Genomic DNA, 19,857 nt, shown 5'->3' with positions numbered 1-19,857 from the left:
CAGGCTAAAGCGGGTTAAAACCACATGCTCCCCAAAAAAGTTAAAAACAGTTTAAAAAAAATCTCTGCCGGGCTCAGAGGGCCAGCGCATGCACATGAATTGGGATCGCTATAGAGTAATCCGGGCAGGCAGTTGGGAGCGTGATTTCGATCACCCTCATTTGCATGAGGGCGATTCGTGAATCAGCCCCCCAGACACAGATCGGATCGGATCCGTGCCCTTTAGTGAATCTAGCCCTATAGGCTAAAGTTTGCAGGAAATTAAAGACACATTACTTTATCTAGTCTGTGAGCTAAACAAGCTTGTATACATGACAACAGAACAAGTGTTTGTGTTTTGCTTCCACTCCTTTGTCTGGCTGTATTTCTAAGGTTTCCAAACTTGGCTTGGGTCCATACTATCACATAGCCCCTAAAGGATGCTGTAATAGATTAATGTGGTAGCCACCTTAAGGGAAGTGGCTTGTCCGATAGAAAGCTGATGGGTACAGTGCAACGGGACCAGCAGTGTGGAAAAGACAGGTTGTAGATATCAGAAGAGAAACAGCCTTTAGGTAGCACATGTCTTCTGGATTCCAACCCAGGCAGGCTATAGGGAGGATGAAGCTCAGAGAGAGAAACATAGGTACTCAAATAAATCTGAATAAATAAAGACTATTTTCTATTTATTACATGTTAAATACATGTGAAGAGCTGTGATAACACAAGGTCCAACCATCAGCAAAGGTGGGAATTGTGAAACATGGTTGGCTAAGCCCAGTGTCTGTCTTCCAGCACTCAAGGATCCACTACAGGTGTCAAGATGTACCTGGTTATCTTCATAAGAGCGAAGAGACACCTATAATAACAAAATGAGAAGCTCCATCAGACATGAAAATGACTTCCCTCCTGAGTGCGTGCAATGGCTGGGAAAGAGAGCTTGATTTTCAGGGCCAATTGTTCATGTTCTGTAAAGCACTAACCATCCGGTTACTTCTGAACTCACAATTCTGATGAATGAAAAGCCAAAGTACACTTCTCCCTCCATATTTGCAACTTTGGCACTTGTGACTTTGGTTATTTGAGGTTTTGTCTTGATGGCTCCGCCCCCAAATGATGTCATCCTGGCGTGCTGAGAAAGCTCAGCCCGTTTTTTTTCAACGTGGTCGGGTAAACGGCAGCATTGGAGAAAAGTGTGCAGAGAAAATTTTATTTACAAATTCACAGTATCTGCGGGACCTATACCAAAACCCCAAAAATAGGAAATGAAAAAGTTATTTGCGGGCTCTCTGAACGTATCCCCCACCAATATGGAGGGAGAAGTGTATTTACCTTAAATCAGGAAACTCAGCTACATTGTGTAGGGAAGAATAGCAACAGTACTCACCATTATGGTATTTGCATTGTTTCAGAGCCTCATTAAAGCCCTCACACAGGGTCAGGTCGCTTTGGTTGGTGGCGCATTCCAGGAACTGCTTCAATTCATAATAACAGGGTCCAAACTGCTGCTGCTGTGGCTGGTAAGTGGGTGGCTTTGGAGGCTCCTGATACAAAAGTAACAGGCTTGGCTTAACCATCACACAGAATGTGATCATTAAGAAAGCAAGCTTTGGAGGGGGTAAGGGGAACATAAGCAGCTGCAATCAAAGCAAAACACACAAACTCCAAAAAATCTATAGTGCATACCCAGAGGGAGGGTGGGCAATTTTCAAACAAATAAAGTATTTATTGATTTTATTTATATAAGAACACAATTTAATATTTAAAAACATAAGGGGATGATATTCAGAGCAATTTAGGCCAGAGAGGCTCTGGCCCACTTAAATGTGGCTACCCAACCTCTGATATTCAGTGGCACTAAGCCAGGCAATGCTGCTGAATTTCAGCTCTTACCAGCCCCCAAATATGTGGGCCAGTCAGGGGTAGGACAGGAGGTGGTGATGGAGAAGAGCCGAAGCTTATGTGGACCCTGGCAATATTCAGCCAAGGCCCACATAATCTAAGCGGGTGAATTTAGGACAGTTGAAAAGCTGTTCTAAATCTACACACTTAGTTTTATGTGGGCCTCAGCTGAATATTGCCTGGGACTTGTATTCATCTTTTTATTTTAGGTTAAAAAAAACCCCCACCTGTGTCCCAGCAGCTATTTTCTGAAGGCGCTGGCAAGGGACAGAGGTAAGGGGGCCATGCTGCTGCCCCCAACAACGCCCCACTGAACCACCAGGTATTTAGGTAGGTCTGGGAGGGCTTACTTACATGGGAGAGAGGAGGCTGTGGTGCTGGCTATGGTGGGGGGCACATTGTTGGTAGTGGATCAAGGGCTCCAGGGAGGGGGGTCTCTTTTTAAAATTTTGATAACAAAAATGTTAAGCGGTCCTGGCTCAATATTCAGCTGGGCCTGCATAACTCTTATGCAGGCCCCAGTTGAATATCAGCTAGGCCCACATAAACTTCATCTTATACCCTAATACTCAGTGCCAATACCCAAATATGGCCCAGTACTGAATATCAGAGCATAATTATGCTGGTGACAATCAGCTTAAAAAAAAAATCGCAAAAACACTGACCGTCACTGGCTGAATACTGGGATGGTGGGGTTTGGGGTGATGTCCAGTTCTGAAGTTTTACAGGATTGCTTTGGGAGGGGGTTATGTTAGCATGATGCTGAATTTATTATCAGAATCTCAAGGGGGCCCTAAGGGCCTAAGAAGAGAGTGCAGATGAAGGTTCTCAAGTCAGTTCTGAAGTACCCTCTTTAGGATATAAACAATAAGTATGTATGAAAGAGATCTGCATATAATGACACAGTGTATACAAATCAATTTCATGCATATTAATTGTAGATATCCTGAAATCTTGACTAGCAAGCAGGTACTCTAGGAGCAACTTGGGAAACACTGTCACAGGGCACCTGATACTCCTGCACTGGCTCCCTGAAGGGGAAAAAAGATGAACAGTCCCAGAGGCAATCAGCAAGATGAGACCAATCCATGGGATCTTGTATAGAGATATCGCACCTGGACTGTGCTTGTTTGTTTGGCAGGCTCAGAGTTATCACCTCCACTGAAAGCTCCTGTGATTGCACTGCCAAGAACGTGGCCCACTGCCGACCCAACTGCTACCCCTGCAGCTGTAGTGGCCATTTGAGCCATCAGTCCAGGTTGCTGAGGCTGAGCTGGGGCCATGCTGGTTGCTGAAGCAGGAGGATGGGCAGGTGGAGAGGCATGGGATGGAGCTGGGCTGCAGGAAGGAAGAGAAGAAATGTCAGAGAAACAGAAGACATACTAGCATAGAAAATGATGGCTGAGAAGGCTGGATGCACCATACAGGTCTTCAGCAAGCTGGTCAAATTACCCCTCTATGCTCTGTTTAAACTAAGTGTGAAGGTCATTTAAGACAGTTCACAATCTAGAAACAGAGGATGGGTTGATGGAAAACTTTAGCCCAGGGGAGTCCAACCTGCGGCTCGAGAGCCGCATGCAGCCCTGTGAAGTATTTTATGCGGCCCTGGTCGAGGGCGATGCAGTGTTTTCCTCTGCTGCCCCTGGGTGTTTACTGTCTTGCCGGCTCCCTCCTCTGTCTTGCTGCAGCATTTGCACGGCTTAGAAACATTTTTTTTCATCCAATGCAGCCCAGGGAAGCCAAAAGGTTGAACACCCCTGCTTTAGCCTATTGCGTAAATCACTGGATTTGAATCAGAAGCAGCCACAGAACATCAGTTATGCAAAGCTGTATGCAAAACATCAATCCCTGATTTCTAACTTGTCATACAACAAAACAAATATGTTACAGGTCTGCTGTCCATAGATCTGGGTAGCATTTTTGCAGGTTTTTGTGTTGCTTCACAGAATCTGGCAGTGGAGAGATTTGGTGTTGCTGTTACTGAGATGACACTAGAATTGAATACATATTTTAGTTGGGGCTGGAGGCTTTAGTTATTAATGAGAGTTGTGGGGGAAGCAGAAATAGGGATCAGTTATAGGGATTTCAAGAACCTGAGACTCTCAAGATAGTTGATTTTTCCAGCTTGTAGGCACTGATGGTTGTAAAGGAAACACAGGCTTCCTGTCTACATCAAGTTTTTTTTTTGTGACACACCTCCAATCTCTTGGGGACACTGGTTGAGAACTACTGATATATATATATATATATATATATATATATATATATATATAAAATTTTACTGTTTTAATTTTCACTATTTCATCATCTTCATATTATGATATAGAATGATTTTTTTTTAAAATTTATTTATTTATCATATTTTCCATAAGCATATCAAGTATTCACTTATACAGAAAGATGGAGTTAACTAAAGAACACAAAGTTTTCAATTTATATATAATCACAATCCAAAAGCAATAAATAAAATTTAGCTCCAACTCAAATCCTCAAAATCATAGATCCAAGAAGTATAGTCAGCGAGCATTAATATAAATCATAGACAATGTAAAGAAAGGAAAACAGGGAATTCAATCATCCAAATTAAATGAGCACTCATGTTATCCCTGTCTTCAGGTGTGCGGCCGACAAAAAAGTTGTCAATTGAGTAGGGTCAAAGAAAACATATTTTTGTTTTTGACATAATACCACACATTTACATGGGTGTCTTAAAAAGAAAGAAGCTCCAAGAGCAGTAACTCCCGGCTTTAAAAACAAAAAATTCACGACATCGCTTTTGGGTGTCTCGTGCCAGATCTGGGAACATTTGCACTCTGCAACCCAAAAATTATTTTAATTTATTTTTAAAGTAAAGTCTCAGCAACCAGTGTTTATCTGGTGCCAAGGCAACTGTGAGAAGTAAAGTTGCAGGTGTCGCCATTTCCTTGTCTGACTGTTCCAAGAGTGTCGAAATATTTAATGTCTGTTGATCCCTTTGTAATTCCTGTAGTTTCTGATGTTGTCCTTCTTCTCTACGTATAGGCAAATAGTAAACCTGGGTAAAAGGTGGCAGCAATTCTTCTGAAATTCCCAATATTTCTACCATATATCGTTTCAACATATCTCATGGAAGTGTTGTTGCCACTCTAGGAAAATTGATTAGTCTGAGATTATTATTATGAGAAAAATTGTCCAGTACTTCCAATTTCCTTCTCAAATTTATGTTATCTCTCATCAATGTTTCTGTAAACTGCTTAGTGACTATGTTTGAATTTTTTAGGTCTTGTATATCAGTTTGTAAACTTGCAATCTGTGTTTCATGAGTATTTAATTTTTGTTCAACATGACACAATTGAGGCTTAATAGATTTTACCAAATCTGCCACTAGGTCCCATATAGCTTCTATAGTTATTTCTCGGAGCTTATCTATTGTAGTAAATTTTTCAAGCTCTATTTTTTTACTCAGTGCAACTGACCTCTCCTCTTGTAAGCGACTCTCCTGAACGCTGTACTCCCTCTTGCTGTCAAGAGCCTCAGACAACCCAGGACTCTCCAAACGGGAGTCCTGCTCCAAACTCCCCTTTCTGATATCCAAAGCCTCACGGGAGGGGAGCTCACCACCTTCCGATAGTTCTTCCTCCCGTGGGGAGTTGGCAGTCCGAGGAAGAGGGGGAGGTGCTCTGGCGTCGAGGCTGAGCGAGATCTCTAGTCCCGGGGAAACCACCTCCGGCTCGCCACCGAGTGCCTCCAATGGGGATGCCGCTGATGTCACTGATACTTCCTGCATCCGGCGAAGAAGTTCGTCAATATTGCCGAATCTAACAGGGTCGGGGCGCCACGAGGCTGCAGCGGCGCTTCGGCCCCTTCTTTTCGGCATTGCAAACAGAAAAGGTTCCTCGTAGTCACAGGTAAACCAAAAACTCGTCCGAAGTTCTAAGCCAGGATGCTCAGCCGACCGTCCCTTCGGCCATCTTGGATCCAGCATCGTAGATGATATTTTCATAGAATGATTTTAAATACTTATCAGGAAACTAGCAACCTTCATGAATCATGTTTCTCAAAGCTAAATCAGAGAATGACCTTATAAATATATATACCGTATACACAAAAATTATCCCTAGCCACAAAACAGTAAACACTAGTACATGTGGCTCTTTGTCACTTTGTGCCTCATTCAAACCCTGTTCTTCGCTTAACACTGTGAACTTGAACCATTCACTTATTAGGAGCAAAGTTTGTATTCAATAGTTTAAGGTTCAATTTATATGAATGGAAATCTACCTTGAGGGTTAAAACTAGACTATAAACAGTATAGCAAATACAGTAGAAACAAAATAAAAACAAACATTTTTCCATGGACATAACATGGAAAAACCTTATCTTCTATATATATAAAATCGGAGGTATGTATGTGTGTATGTATGTGCCGCGATCACGCAAAAACGGCTTGACCGATTTGAACGAAACTTGGTATGCAGATCCCTCACTACCTGGGATGATATGTTCTGGGGGTCTCGCGGCCCACCTGCACACGTGGGCGGAGCTACAAACAGAAAATCAGATTTCACCCATTCATGTCAATGGAAAAAATGTAAAAATCTGCCATTCTCACAGTAATTCAAACACGGCTTGACCGATTTGAACAAAACTTGGTATGCATATCCCTCACTACCTGGGGTGATATGTTCTGGGGGTCTCTCGGCCCACAACTCTATGTTGCTTGCTCAAGGGTGGGTTCCCCCAACAATTTATATGTTCTTGCTCCTGGAGGTGAAACTAAAAATGTTGTTTATAATCACGTTTTGCATTAGTTGTATTGTATTCAATTTGTCAAATATTTCACATTATAATTTGAATATTGTACTTTTTATTAAGCTGTAAAACAATAATTTCATTCACCACTATAAAGTATCTTTATTTGAATCCATTTACAGTGTTATTGCTATAATTAAATACCCGTGCACCGCCGGGGCATCAGCTGTTCATATATTTTTTCCCTCTCTGTGGTTGATGTATCCAGTTGAAAACAAGGTGTCCAATTTAATGTTGCTTTCCTGGATACAAAAGTGAGCGATGTGAAAAGATCTTAAGGGCAGGAGACCAGACTGTGCCCTATACATCTGTTTAAACAATAATAGCACGTAACTACCATCACTCCTACTAGAAAAGCACAGCCATATACATAGGCATAAGAGACTGTCCCTGCTCTACAGCGCGTACAATATTTTCAAGACAAACAGGACAGATACAAAATTTAGAGAGTTTAATTTATTGAGGGAAATTATTAATAACATGAGTATGAAAAGGAGAATGAGGGGTTAAGGTTTTAAGAACAGCATTAGAGAATGACACAATGACTGCTTCCTGCGGCTAGCCGTGAGTAGCTGCGGGTAACCCACTGGAATGGGGGGGAAAAAAAATAACCAATTGCCGCAGGCACAGGAACAAGGCCATTCACTACCCCAAGGAGCAGATGGCCTTGTCCCTGCAGTAAAGGATCTGCCATGAGTTGCCTCCTCCCCCCCCCCTTGCGAATCCAGCAGCCACCCTCCCTCCCTATTGCAGGTCAAACAGCCCCCCCCCCCACTTGCACCTAATGTATTCGCTGCCAACGCTGGGGATCCCATTCATAAATAGGCCTCCTTCCTGCCCTCCAGCTGCATTCCTCCCTCCACTGAAGCTGTAGGAGGGATGCCTTCCGTGTCAGCTAGGGATCCCAATTACCTCATTCAACAGTCCTCCTTCCTGCTTTCAGCCATACTTGTTTGCAGGGACACACCGTGGGCAGTGGCTCTTGCACGCTGCATGTGGCTGACCCGGAAGCAGATGCTTCTGGGTCAGCCACGTCAAGAGTCGCTGCCCATGGTGCATCCCTGCAAACAAGTACAGCTGAAAGCAGGAAGGAGCAGCCGAGCTGGAAGAAGGACTGTTGAGTGAGGAAATTGGGATCTCCAGCTGACACGGAAAGCTTCCTTCCGACGTAAGCTCTGACACTGACATTGGAGGGAAGCCTACCACTTCAGCTTCAGCGGAGGGGGGCATGCCCAGCTGGACGGTCCTGAAAGGAACGAGAGAGGGGATATCAACGTGGGACAAAGGGAGAAAGGAGGGGGTGAGGAGCACATTGGAACATAGGAGGGACACAAATTTGGGATAGTGGAAGGGCTATTTGTGAAAGGGAGGGAGAGACAGAGATTCTGTTGATCCTTGCTCCGTATTATTTGTGTTTATAAAATGACAATTGTACAAAATATTGTTTCTTTTATACTTTAATAAAATAAGTTCAATATAAAATCATAACTATTCAAGGCTTGTGTGGATGAGATCAGACAGTTTGCAGGGAAAGGTGGGTATGGGGATCGAGCTCACAGGAACGGGGTGGAGTTAGGGACAAAATTTTTCCCCATGTCATGCTCTAAACAGCATCAAGAAAGTGGGCCTCTAGACCAGACTTGAACAAGGCCAGAGAGAGAAAGCATGATGCACCAGCTCAGATGTTATCCCAGTCATATGGCACAGCTGAATAATAAAATGTGCTAGTACTACAGCTTTAAATATATATATTTACTTTAAAAGGCACAAATCATGTTAAATCAGGATATTAATATTGGACATAGACAGTTAATCCATACTTAAAAGCATTTAAAACTTTAAAGGCAAAGAACATAAATATATCATAGTAATCCCTTGGCAGTTAGGACCAGGAAAAACGTGCCTCACTGCTACATCACAATGCAGAGTAGCATTGCAACCTCCAGACAGCAGTATCGTGGCCTGTTATTTACTACAGATATTAGATCACTTTTGATTAAAGGTCAGTGTACTAATCGTGTTTGCTGCGTGTGTCCCACGTCAAGGTCGCTCCTTCCCCTCCCATCTCCCACTATATATTTCCAAGGCTCTTGAATGTATTCCAGATATTAGGTAACTTTAATCCTGAGCAATACTTTTGTGCAGTTTCTGGTCCTATACAAGGACTCACTTCTTTCAAGGGCAGATCGCCTTTGTTAGGGGGGGGTGTTAAAAAGATTAAAACTTCACCCCATCCCATCCCACCCCACCCCACCAACACAAGTCCCCAGTTACTGATGCTATTGTGTTGGTGCAAAAAAGTCGGCCTAGCCATAGCCCTCATTTCATCCTTCTGACATTCCACTTTTCTTTTACTTTGAGTGCTCTGAACTAAGCAACAGGTAGACTCTTCTCTCACTGGCCACCGTCCTAGTCAGAGGCTACGGCTCATGCACAAGGCTCAGGACAACGTTTTGACCTTGCCCCCCGACAGGAATGACGCACTAGGGTCCTGAGAGCACAGTCACCCCCTAAGAACGAGACACGCACCTGCCTGCAGAGCGAGAGGACACGCTGCGGCTGCCCCGGGGCATCTCGGCACTCTTATGTCCGGATCGCAGACAAGGGAACGCAACGGAGGACAGACAATCCACCGGCGGCCCTTTAAAGGGAGCCCACGTGCTTCCGCCGCGGTCACGCTCCCGACACCGCCCCCACTGATGACGCACCGGCGCGCGCCCCCGAGCGCTAGCAGTTTCCTAGAATGAAGCTGCGCGAGGCCAAGGCTGCGCACGAGCACAGTTGAGCAGCAGGTGAAGGCTAGCTCCGCCTTTGGGTCGGGGAGAGTTGTTTCTGTCAACTTAGCATTCTGAGCAGTTTGAAAGTGGTTCCTTTGATTAGCCCTGAGTGACTGTCCACCTCTGTTGACCCGCTTACCGCAGCCTTTCCCAGCCCAAGGCAGTGCACGCATGCAGAGAATAAATGGGGCTTCTATACTTTTTGGCCCAAATTCACTAAGCAAACCGATCGTGTACCGGACGATGTCTCTTATTGTGTGATGGGAATGGATTCAAGTCTGACTCAAAGTCTGACTATCTGGATCAGAATGTATACATTTTCAGGCCTATAAGAACCTCTCAAGGAGCCTTACTGTGCGTACGCTGGTCAAAAGAAATTGCACCAAGTGATACCTGCTTGTGAGCTTTTTCGGGAGTAGTCCCCACTTCTGAAACTCACTTCCAGCAGAACTCAAAATTATATTACTTCAGGAAGCAGGTGAAAATGTATTTCTTCTTTCATAAGAACATAAGAAATGCTGCTGCTGGGTCAGACCAGTGGTCCATCCTGCCCAGCAGTCCGCTCACGCAGGGGCCCTCAGGTCAAGACCAGTGCTCTAAATGAGTCTAGCCTCACCTGCGTATGTTCCAGTTTAGCAGGAACTTGTCCAACTTTGTCTTGAAACCCTGGAGGGTGTTTTCCCCTATAACAGACTCCAGAAGAGCGTTCCAGCTTTCCACCACTCTGGGTGAAGAAGAATTTCCTTAGGCTTCTATGGAATCTATCCCCTTCAACTTTAGAGAATACTGTATTATCATGATGGTTCTCTAATTCATTGGAGATGAGTTTTAAAAACCCCCCAAAAAAAACAATGTATGATGCAATATTGAAACTATATATTTTATCTTTTAAAGACAAATTTGTAGTATAACTTCAAACAGCTGCACTGGCTGCCGATGGAAGCTCGCGTAAAGTTTAAGTTCGCCTGCCTCTGTTTTAAAGTTTTCTATTTAGGTCTAACCCCTAAATACATCACTGACCTCTTCTCCTTCTCAGCCAACAAACACAAAAGAGAAGCTCCCACTTGCATTTCATTTCCACCCCCCCCCCCCCCCCCCGTTAGAGGATGCAAACTAAAAAAACACCATGAGCATCTTCTCTCACATCAAGCAGCTCTATGGGGTAAAGACCTAGAACAACTCCTATTGCCCACCACTTATTCTTGACTTCTCTCAGGGTTGCCCTAACATGGCTCTAACAAAAGAATGGAGGCATTTCCTTTTATTAACAGTTTCCACAACCTAGATGGTACCAATCCTCTTTTAGCTTTCTCTGGTACCATCATTAAGCTGATTTTCTCTCAGTATCTCATTTTCTTCTGCAAACCCTTCCTCAAATGTCCTGTCTTGCAAAGGCACAGCATTTCCTTATTTCACTCTATGTCCTAGGCGGTTCCATCTACCCCTTACTTGGATGGCTGCCCTTTATTTGCTGGTTAGGAAAGTTCTGGAATGAGCCTGCCCTGTGACCCCACTCCCCACCCTGCTTACCCAGGTTCCCTAGTTTAGGGCAGCCTTTCCTATTTCCTGAGAGCTATTGTAGGATTACCAGATTTTACTTGCATAAAATCTGGACTCATAGACCCGCCCCCAGGCCTGCTCAGTTCTACCCAGCCCCGCCCTGTTACGCCCACGCCATGCCCCAGCCTTACTCCCAGTCCTGCCCCATCCCCTCAGCCTGTTCTTGTTGGTTAGGAGGGCATCCGCGTGATGTCACTGTGTAGCATCCGCACATCCGCGGATGCCCCCTCCCAGTGAGATCTGAAGAGGAAGCTTTTCAAAACACAAAGTGCTGGGTTTTGAAAAGCCATCTGGACGCCCGGACATGGCCTCTAAAAAGAGCACATGTCCGGGTAAATCCGGACATTCGGTAACCCTAGGCTATTGAGACTCCTTTGTCTCACCTTCCCTATGGGATGCCAGCCCAGGATTTCTCCCCTCCTGGAGTTTTGGAAGAAATTACCTTGGCCTTAAACCTTATGGGAGCTGTATTCAGCTTCTTAGTTAAAGACAGCCTACCCTTCCTGTGCTCTAGTCTAACCCATTACCAGGGAGCCTCTATACATCATTACACCCCCATGCCTGTCACATACTACTGTATATCAGTGGCGTACCTAGCATATGTGACACCCGGGGCCCATCATTTTTTGACACCCGGGCCCCATCTGTATGAAAAACATGATTTTTAGTAACAATCCACATGTCACACATGAATACCTAGGAAAAGGCAGCATCTTATATACTGCAGTGAGCAGTACATCAATAAACCCATTGTAAAACTAAACAAGCCAGATTAGTACAGATCAATCCTACACAGTCAATCCTAACTGAAAACCATGTCTTTTTGAACACACAGAACACAGAAAACACCTTCGCCTAGTATGTAATCACAAACTAACCCCTCCCCCTTTTACAAAACTGTAGTGTGGTTTTTAGCTACGGTGGTAATAGCTCAGATGCCAACGCAAAAAAACACTCTACAGTTTTGTAAATGGGGAGATAGAATAAAAATACGTAGATAAAGGTTAAACTGAAGCACCAAAAAGCTGGACTCTGCATACAATGCAACATCACAGAAACAGCAATGCATCTCACCTAAAGCAAAAAATAAATAAATAAATAGAATTTTTTTTTCTACCTTGTCTTCTCTGGTTTCTGCTTTCCTCATCTTTTTGTCACTCTCTTCCTTTCATCCACTGTCTACCCTCTCTCTGCCCCTTCTATATGGCATCTTCTCTCTTTCTATTCCCGTTCTAGAAACTTTATGCATCCCCCTTCCATTTCTCCCTTCATCCCCATTAGTCTGGCATCCATCTTCTTCCCTTCCCTCCTCCAATGAATGGTCTGGCATCTCTCCTCTTCTTCCCTTCCCTCTCTCACACCCACTTTGGAGGAGGAATGAACTTGGGACACAAAGAAGGGAGGAAGAGAGCACTAACTAGGGACATAGGAGGGAGGGAGGGAATAGAAAGGGAGAATTGTTGGACATGAGTGTGAGTGAGAGGGAAAGAGATGGTGCACAGGGGGAAAGGAAGAAAGGAAAATTGGGCATAGAGAGAGAGGAGAGAGGTAGAGATGCATAGGGAATAGGTAGAGATGCAGAGGGAGAAATGTTGGATATGGTGGTGGAGAGAGACAGATTGAAGGGGATGCAAGGGGAGAAATGTTGGACATAGTGATGGAGGGAGAGATGTGGCATGGTGCTGGAGAGGGGTGATAGAAGGAGAAATGGGCATGGGGCTGGTGGGCAGTGGTGAAAAATGCTGCACATGATTTGGGGGATGAGAGAGGGAGAAATGTTGCCAATAGGGGTGGAGGAGAGAGGAAGAAAAGTTGGACTCATGGAGGGACAGAGAGAGATGTTGGTTGGGGAAGGGCACCCACTGTCTGGAACTCGTTACCACCCTATATTACATTACATTACATTACATTACATTAGGGATTTCTATTCCGCCATTACCTTGCGGTTCAAGGGCTGAACAAAACTTAGATAGATTCAAAGGAAATCTTAAATCCTTCCTTTTTAAAGACGTATATGAATGCTGAAATGGTTCTGCTGATGCCTTGTTCCTATTCTGATCTCCTTTACCTCCCTTTTGTTATTTACCTTTCATGTTCTCCTTTCTTTTAAATTGTAATTTTCCCTACTTCCTTTTTATTTCTTTGTCAAGTTCGTCCAGTATATTTTTAGAATGTTTAAGGGCTCCTTTTACTAAGCTGTGATAGCGGTTTTAGAATTGAGCTGGCATTAGTTCTAGCCATGTAGTGCGGGTTTAGTGCACGCTGCAATTCAACACGCACTAAAAATGCTAGCGCACCTTAGTAAAAGAAGCCCAAAATGTTTTCCCCTATTTTATTGTAAAACGCTTAGAAATTATGATTAGCGTTATATCAAAATTTTAATAAACTTGGAAACTTGGTTTGGAGGAGAGGAAGCGTGCAGGAGGCAGAAAGAAAGAAATATTAGAAGTGCAACCAGAGACTCATGAAATCACCAGACAGCAAAGGTAGGAAAAATGATTTATTTTCAATGTAATGATCAAAATGTGTCAGTTTTTAGAATTTATATCTGCTGTCTATGTTTTGCACTATATTTATTTATTTTTCTATAGTTTATACTGAGGTGATATTGCATATTTTAAAGTCATCTGCCTTGACTTTGAAAAAAAAATTAATATAAATGATAATTAACATTTTATCTGCATACAGTGTGCTTTGTTTTTTTAATTTTGTGGTTACCATTATGTATTAATAAGATTATATTGTGTTTATATGAAAAATGAATGGAAGAAATTGCATTACAATTAGTACTGTTATTATGGGGGTGGGGTCTGGGGCGGAGCTTGTGCAGGGGTACTCGGTTGATATTTGAGAAACACTGGACTAGACACACTAGCCCAGTGGCTAGTGGCTTATGGCTTATGGCTTTTATCTGCTAACATGTTCTCTGTTTCTGGAAACAGTGCAAAGTATTTGAGAATTGAGAGCGTATCTGTGTAAGCCGCAGTGTTGTCTAGTTTCTTAGTCTTATGTAATGATTGACTTTCCCACTAGATGGCACCAAGTGTCTGAGGTAGAATGGTGCGTGCATACCTTTAAGAAAATACTTTATAGTCCTGGCCCTAAGCTAACTTGTGAATGCTGAGTCAGTCTAATTCTGCCTCTGCTTTATGTTTAATATATAGTGACTCTGTGCTTAAGAAAAACTGCAGACTGTAGATCTTGCCTGTAGAAGCATAACCACCAGATAGATGTCTGTCCCCCATGTAGCTGTTTAGAGTTCAATCATTAGCATACAATTTTTTTTTCTAATTTAAGTATTTATATACTGCCTTTCAAGGTTATCTTAGGGCTCCTTTTATCAAACCTGGCCAGTTAAGGCTGACTCCACCTCTGGAACTCCCCCAAAAGAGCTGGTTTGCAGTTTGGTGCTATAGGGTCATTCCATGTCAAGTGGTCCAGAACTCCCCACTTGACCATCTCAGAAATTGCTGAAATTTGTTGGGACCTCTAATGAAACTATCCAAAGTTTTGGGGCATGATCTCAACCAGGTCCAGAGTTAGGGGCCTCTTTATTTGGCAGAAGGAAAACACGAAGATGACTGATTGATGTTCAATCTCGTTTATTTGTTGTTTTCCTTCTGCTTTCACGTCTTGTGAAGGTGGTATCTCCTGTATTTTCTGCGTGCTGCCCCTTTATTTGGGCCGCTTTTTTAGTGACATTAACCAGTTGTGTGCCACTGAAAATTAATGTTTAGCCCCAAACAGGTGATTTAAGCAGCCAGATCACTAAGATGCCACATAATTACTTTATATGAGGGATCTTTTAAATGTTTCCGCTCTTTTATTTTTTAAACACTATTTATTAAATATCTCAAAAGCAAATTTCATCACTTTTTGACATAATCACCCTGTTTTGCCTGATTGACTAGTCACAGCACTTTATTTTTTTTAAATTTCTTTATTCATTGTAAAACTTTCAACAAGTAATTTATTATACAATCATATACACTATAATAATACTTATTAATCATACATTCACTGAAATCAAACTATAACTTCGCCCTCCCATCCTTCTTCCAATATAATCATATAATTTTATACATATAAAATCCTCTCACCCTCCCCCCTTATACTTCAATAATCAAAAGGAGAGAAATAAATTATTAATTACTCAATTATAATTGATCCTTACAATAATTTGTTAATGGCTCCCAGACCTCCATAAACTTTTTATAACTTCCTCGTTGGACAGCTATTATTTTCTCCATTTTAAAAATATGGCACAATGAATTCCACCAAAAACTATAACTTTATCTATCATAATTTTTCCAATTCCTCGTAATTTGCTGAATAGCATCTCCTGTCATTATGACGTGCCCTCTTACCACTTCTTCCGCCCCCAACCATTACCCGCAAAAATATGAAGAAATTTGAAGAACCCTCATAAAAACACCTTTAAAGATCCTACATGGGTCCCCAGAGTATCTAATAGGGCGTGAACCTCAGACTACAGAGCCAGGTTTCACTATCTCTCCTAGAGGAAGGAGTGTTTAGGGGAGGGGAGAACTTGGGAAGGGGCATCCAGAAGGAAGTTAGTCTGCATATATCCATGAACTTGTTTAGCAGGAGTATGGTCGTGTTCTTGCAGGACATGAAGTTCATGGCCTGTTATGGTCTGTACAGAATTCAGTGCTTTTTCCCACTGGGAGTCAGATCTGCTGTAGTAATGTATTTTTTGCTTGGATCACTGCTAGGTTTCAGCAGAAGAAGGCTGAACAGGAAGGGCAGTGGGGCTATGACAAAGCAGAGCCCTTTCATCCTGGGATACTCTATTCATGTGGCATGACACCACTTATGTTTTTGATTCTTCTGGAAAGAAGTGTTTGCTTGCAACTCTTGCCTATCTATCCTGCAGTGAGATGGCACCAGCTCTTGGGCCCTGTGCTGTACTAAAAGTAACTTTCTGGTCTGTGTTTAAGGCATATTTACTGCAGTCATTATGCCCACTACATACATACGTACACTGTATTAACTGCTTTCTGAGGTTATAATAAATCGTGCAATAACTTTTTCTTCATATCCCTACTACCAAGCATAAAAAAGTATTTTTTTTTAAAGTGGGAAACCAGTGTATAAAGAGAAGGAAAAACTGCAGTAGAGAGATGGATATGAAAAGACAGAGACTGCAGAGGAGGATGAGAGACAGACAGAGAGACCTGCAGAGTGAAAGGAAGAAGAGGGGGGAGAAGCTGTGCCTTATTCACATGATCTATTCCAGCTGTAAAATTTTCTTTGCCTGTGATTTTGCACATCTGTTAGCTATGTAGCACTGCTCTCCTCCCCTTTCCTCTCAGCCCCAACACACACAAAGCTTATTTATAACCAAAATTACCGCCACAAAATTCCAAACCGCTTTTTCATAAAGGCTATTTTGGGGCAGGAGACAGCAGAGCTTTGAGCACATCTGCAAGTTGAAAAACTACACGCGACTCCCTCCTCACCTCCAGTCACCTGAGACAATCCCGTACCATCCTGGAAAATAAGTCCCAGAAGGGGGCAAGTAGCTGCCTCTGAAGAAGAGCCAGGCTGGGATCTCCAGACCCTATCAGGTAATAGGCCAGGGAAAAAAAATCACGTGTGATTTTCAGACTGTCACAAAATTAAACTTTCATTAAGGAGAGCTCCAGAAATAGTGATGAGCACAGGGACTCAAAAATTGAAAGAGATACAGACTCACTAGCTGTGCACAAATGCATAGAGATAAAAGCAGAGACATGGACAGGGGGTGAATAAGGGGATGGCGCTGTTTATCGTAATTTGTTTGAATGTAGTCAAAATTTGACATTTGCAATTAAACATTTACAAACCACAGAAGATTAAAAACAAAGGGCTGGGTGGAGACTTTTTTCAAGGTTCCATTTTTTTTTTTTTTTCTGCTTTAATTTTAACTTGTGTTTCTATTTTTGCTGATTCAGCACATAGGATCTCATTTTCCTAAGCGTCTGCTGTCGACATGAGAACTGACAACAGTAAGTAACACAAAGGTCAGACAGAGGGAGAGGGGCACCCCGGCTCACACAAAGGTCAGACAGAGGGAGTGAGGCTCCCCGGCTCACAAAAAGATCAGACAGAGAGGGGCTCCCCAGCTCACAAAGGTAAAACACAGGGAAAGGGGCTCCCCAGAAAAGTCAGATGTGGGGACATAGGCTCCGGAAAGGGAAAGGAGATGGGACTCGATATACTGGCTTTTTGTAGTTACAATCAAAACAGTTTACATATTATATACAGGTACTTATTTTGTACCTGGGGCAATGGAGGGTTAGGTGACTTGCCCAGAGTCACAAGGACCTGCAGTGAGAATCAACCCAGTTCCTCAGGTTCTCACTGCACTAGCCACTAAGGTACTCCTTCACTGAAACAAAGGTCAGACACAGGAAGAGAGATTCCCTCAGCTCACACGAAGGTCAGATATGGAGAGAGGGAGGTTCCCCGGCAAAGATCAGACATAGTGAAACAGGCTTCCTAGCTCACACATAGGTCAGACATGGGAAGAAAGGCGACCCCCCCCCCCCCAATTGACACAAAGGTTAGTCACACAGATAGGGGTTCCCCAGCAAAGGTCAGAGAGGTTGAGCAGCTCCCTCAACTCACAGCATGTTCAGACATGGGGAAAGGGGCTCCCTAGTTCACATGGAAGTCAGACATAAAGAGATGTGCTTCTCAGCTATTACACAAGTCAGATAAAGAGTGCCTTATCTTATTGTTTTCACCTATGGGGGGGGGGAGGAGGTCTTTCTCCATCATGACACCCAGCCTGTGCTAGCAAATACAGGGTACATGCTAAATAATTATCAGTAATTAGGATATGAACTTTTTATTTCTTGCTCCTGGAAAGGGTAAGAGTTTGGTTTGACTTTGGAGTGATGGGTAGAAACATAGAAAGATGACGGCAGAAAAGGGCTATAGCCCATCAAGTCTGCCCACTCTACTGACCCACCCCATTAAGTCTGAGTACTAATGACCTAGTTCCTTAACTCGACCCTCGTAAGGATCCTACTAGGGCATCCCATTTATTCTTAAAGTCAATAACGCTGGTGGCCTTGATCACCTGCTCTGGAAGCTTGTTCCAGTGATCTACAACCCTTTCTGTGAAGAAATTATGTCACTATCGAATTTCCCTCCTCTGAGGGTATTTTGTGTTTCTCTAAAAGTAGCAAAGGGTTTGCCCAGCCTTAAAATATTCCAGTTATGCAGAGGCTTCGGGGTTGAATTTATGTCATCAGTAAGTCAAAAAAATAAATAACCTTCAGCAACAAATAGGAGTTAGAATGTGTTTGGGGTAGTAATGGATGAATCTGAGCTGAGAAGATCTTGCAGCCCTGAGGTGACAGAGAATGACAAGGAACATGAAAATTGACCTTCTGTTTCATCAGCAGTCCCCGAATTCCAAGAGGAACTGGAGCAGAATCCCTGTTTTTCATCTCCACTGGATCTTGGCAACTGTAGAGCGAGATGGAAGCCCCTGAAGGTAGCATGTTTAGGTCACTGGGACCTGATGAAGAAACAGAGTAGAGATGGGCATTCCTTTGCAACAATATGAGAAATGGAAATGACACATCCCACGTTGTTGCATGTCATTATCAAATGAACATAAAGAACATATAAATTTGTGTTTTATCATATGCTGCTAATAGTACAACTTTTAAGAGAGTGCATACCATAGAAACATGATGGCAGATAAAGGCCAAATGGCCCATCCAGTTTGCCCATCTGCAGCATCCACTATCTCCTCTCCCTAAGAGATCCCACATGATTGTCCCATGCTTTCTTGAATTCAGACACAGTCTTTGTCTCCACCACCTCTACTGGGAGATTATTCCATGTAACTACCACTCTTTCTGTAAAAAAGTATTTCCTTAGATTATTCCTGAGCCTGTCACCTCTTAACTTCATCCTATGCACTATCATTCCAGAGCTTCCTTTCAAATGAAAGAGACTCCTCTCATGTGCATATATCTCTATCAAATCTCCCCTCTCCCACAAAGTATATTGAGATCTTTATGTTTGTCCCATATGCCTTATGACGAAGACCACCGACCATTTTAGTAACCTTCCTCTGGACCAACTCCATCCTGTTTATATCTCTTTGAAGGTGTGGTCTCCATAATACACAATATTCTAAATGAGGTCTCACCAGTCTTCTACAGAGTTATCAATGCCTCCTTTTTCGCACTGGCCATACCTCTCCCTAGGCATTCTAGCACCCTTCTAGCTTTTGCCATTATACCCGTCACCGTTTCAACCTTTTTGGCTACCTTAAGATTATCACATACTATCACATCGAAGTACCGCTCCTCTTTCGTGCACTAAAGTTCTTCAGCCCCTAAACTGTACCATTCCCTCAGGTTTTTGCAGCCCAAATGCTTGACCTTGCATTTCTTAGCATTAAATCTTAGCTGCCAAATTTCAGACCATTCTTCAGACTTCACTAGATCTTTCTTCATGTTATTCACACCATCATCTGCAAAGAGGTAAATTTTTCCTGACAGCCCTTCAGCAATATTGCTTACAAAAATGTTAAAAAGAACAGGCCCAAGAACCAAAACTTGAGGCACACCACTGGTAACATCTCTTTCCTCAAAGTAATCTCAATTGACTACTACCCTTTGTTGCCTTCCACTCAACCAGTTCCTAACCCAGTCTGTCACTTTGGGTCCCATCCTGAGGGCACTCAGTTTATTTATTAAACACCTGTCTGGAACACTGACAAAAGCTTTGCTAAATCTAAATACACCACATCAAGCGCACTCCTTCTATCCAATTCTCTGGTCACCCTGTCAAAGAAATTGATTAGATTTGTCTGACAA

The 19,857-nt window shown here is 43.0% G+C and overlaps 1 protein-coding gene across 1 annotated transcript; it reads right to left on the bottom strand.

The window, feature by feature from the left end:
• Positions 1 to 637: 637 nt before the first annotated feature.
• CHCHD10 (coiled-coil-helix-coiled-coil-helix domain containing 10) lies at positions 638 to 9,380 on the bottom strand. Its single transcript, XM_033957278.1, has 4 exons — positions 9,201 to 9,380; positions 2,996 to 3,218; positions 1,366 to 1,522; positions 638 to 837 (listed from the first exon to the last, which is right to left on the bottom strand). Exons 1-4 carry the CDS (start codon positions 9,242 to 9,244, stop codon positions 818 to 820), a joined length of 444 nt encoding a protein of 147 aa, XP_033813169.1. The 5' UTR covers positions 9,245 to 9,380; the 3' UTR covers positions 638 to 817.
• Positions 9,381 to 19,857: the final 10,477 nt, after the last annotated feature.

Source organism: Geotrypetes seraphini, chromosome 8 (assembly GCF_902459505.1).
Source record: "Geotrypetes seraphini chromosome 8, aGeoSer1.1, whole genome shotgun sequence".
NCBI classification, from domain to species: Eukaryota; Metazoa; Chordata; class Amphibia; order Gymnophiona; family Dermophiidae; genus Geotrypetes; species Geotrypetes seraphini.
Note: the sequence above shows the minus strand (reverse complement) of the source record. Positions and strands in the feature narration are given on the sequence as shown.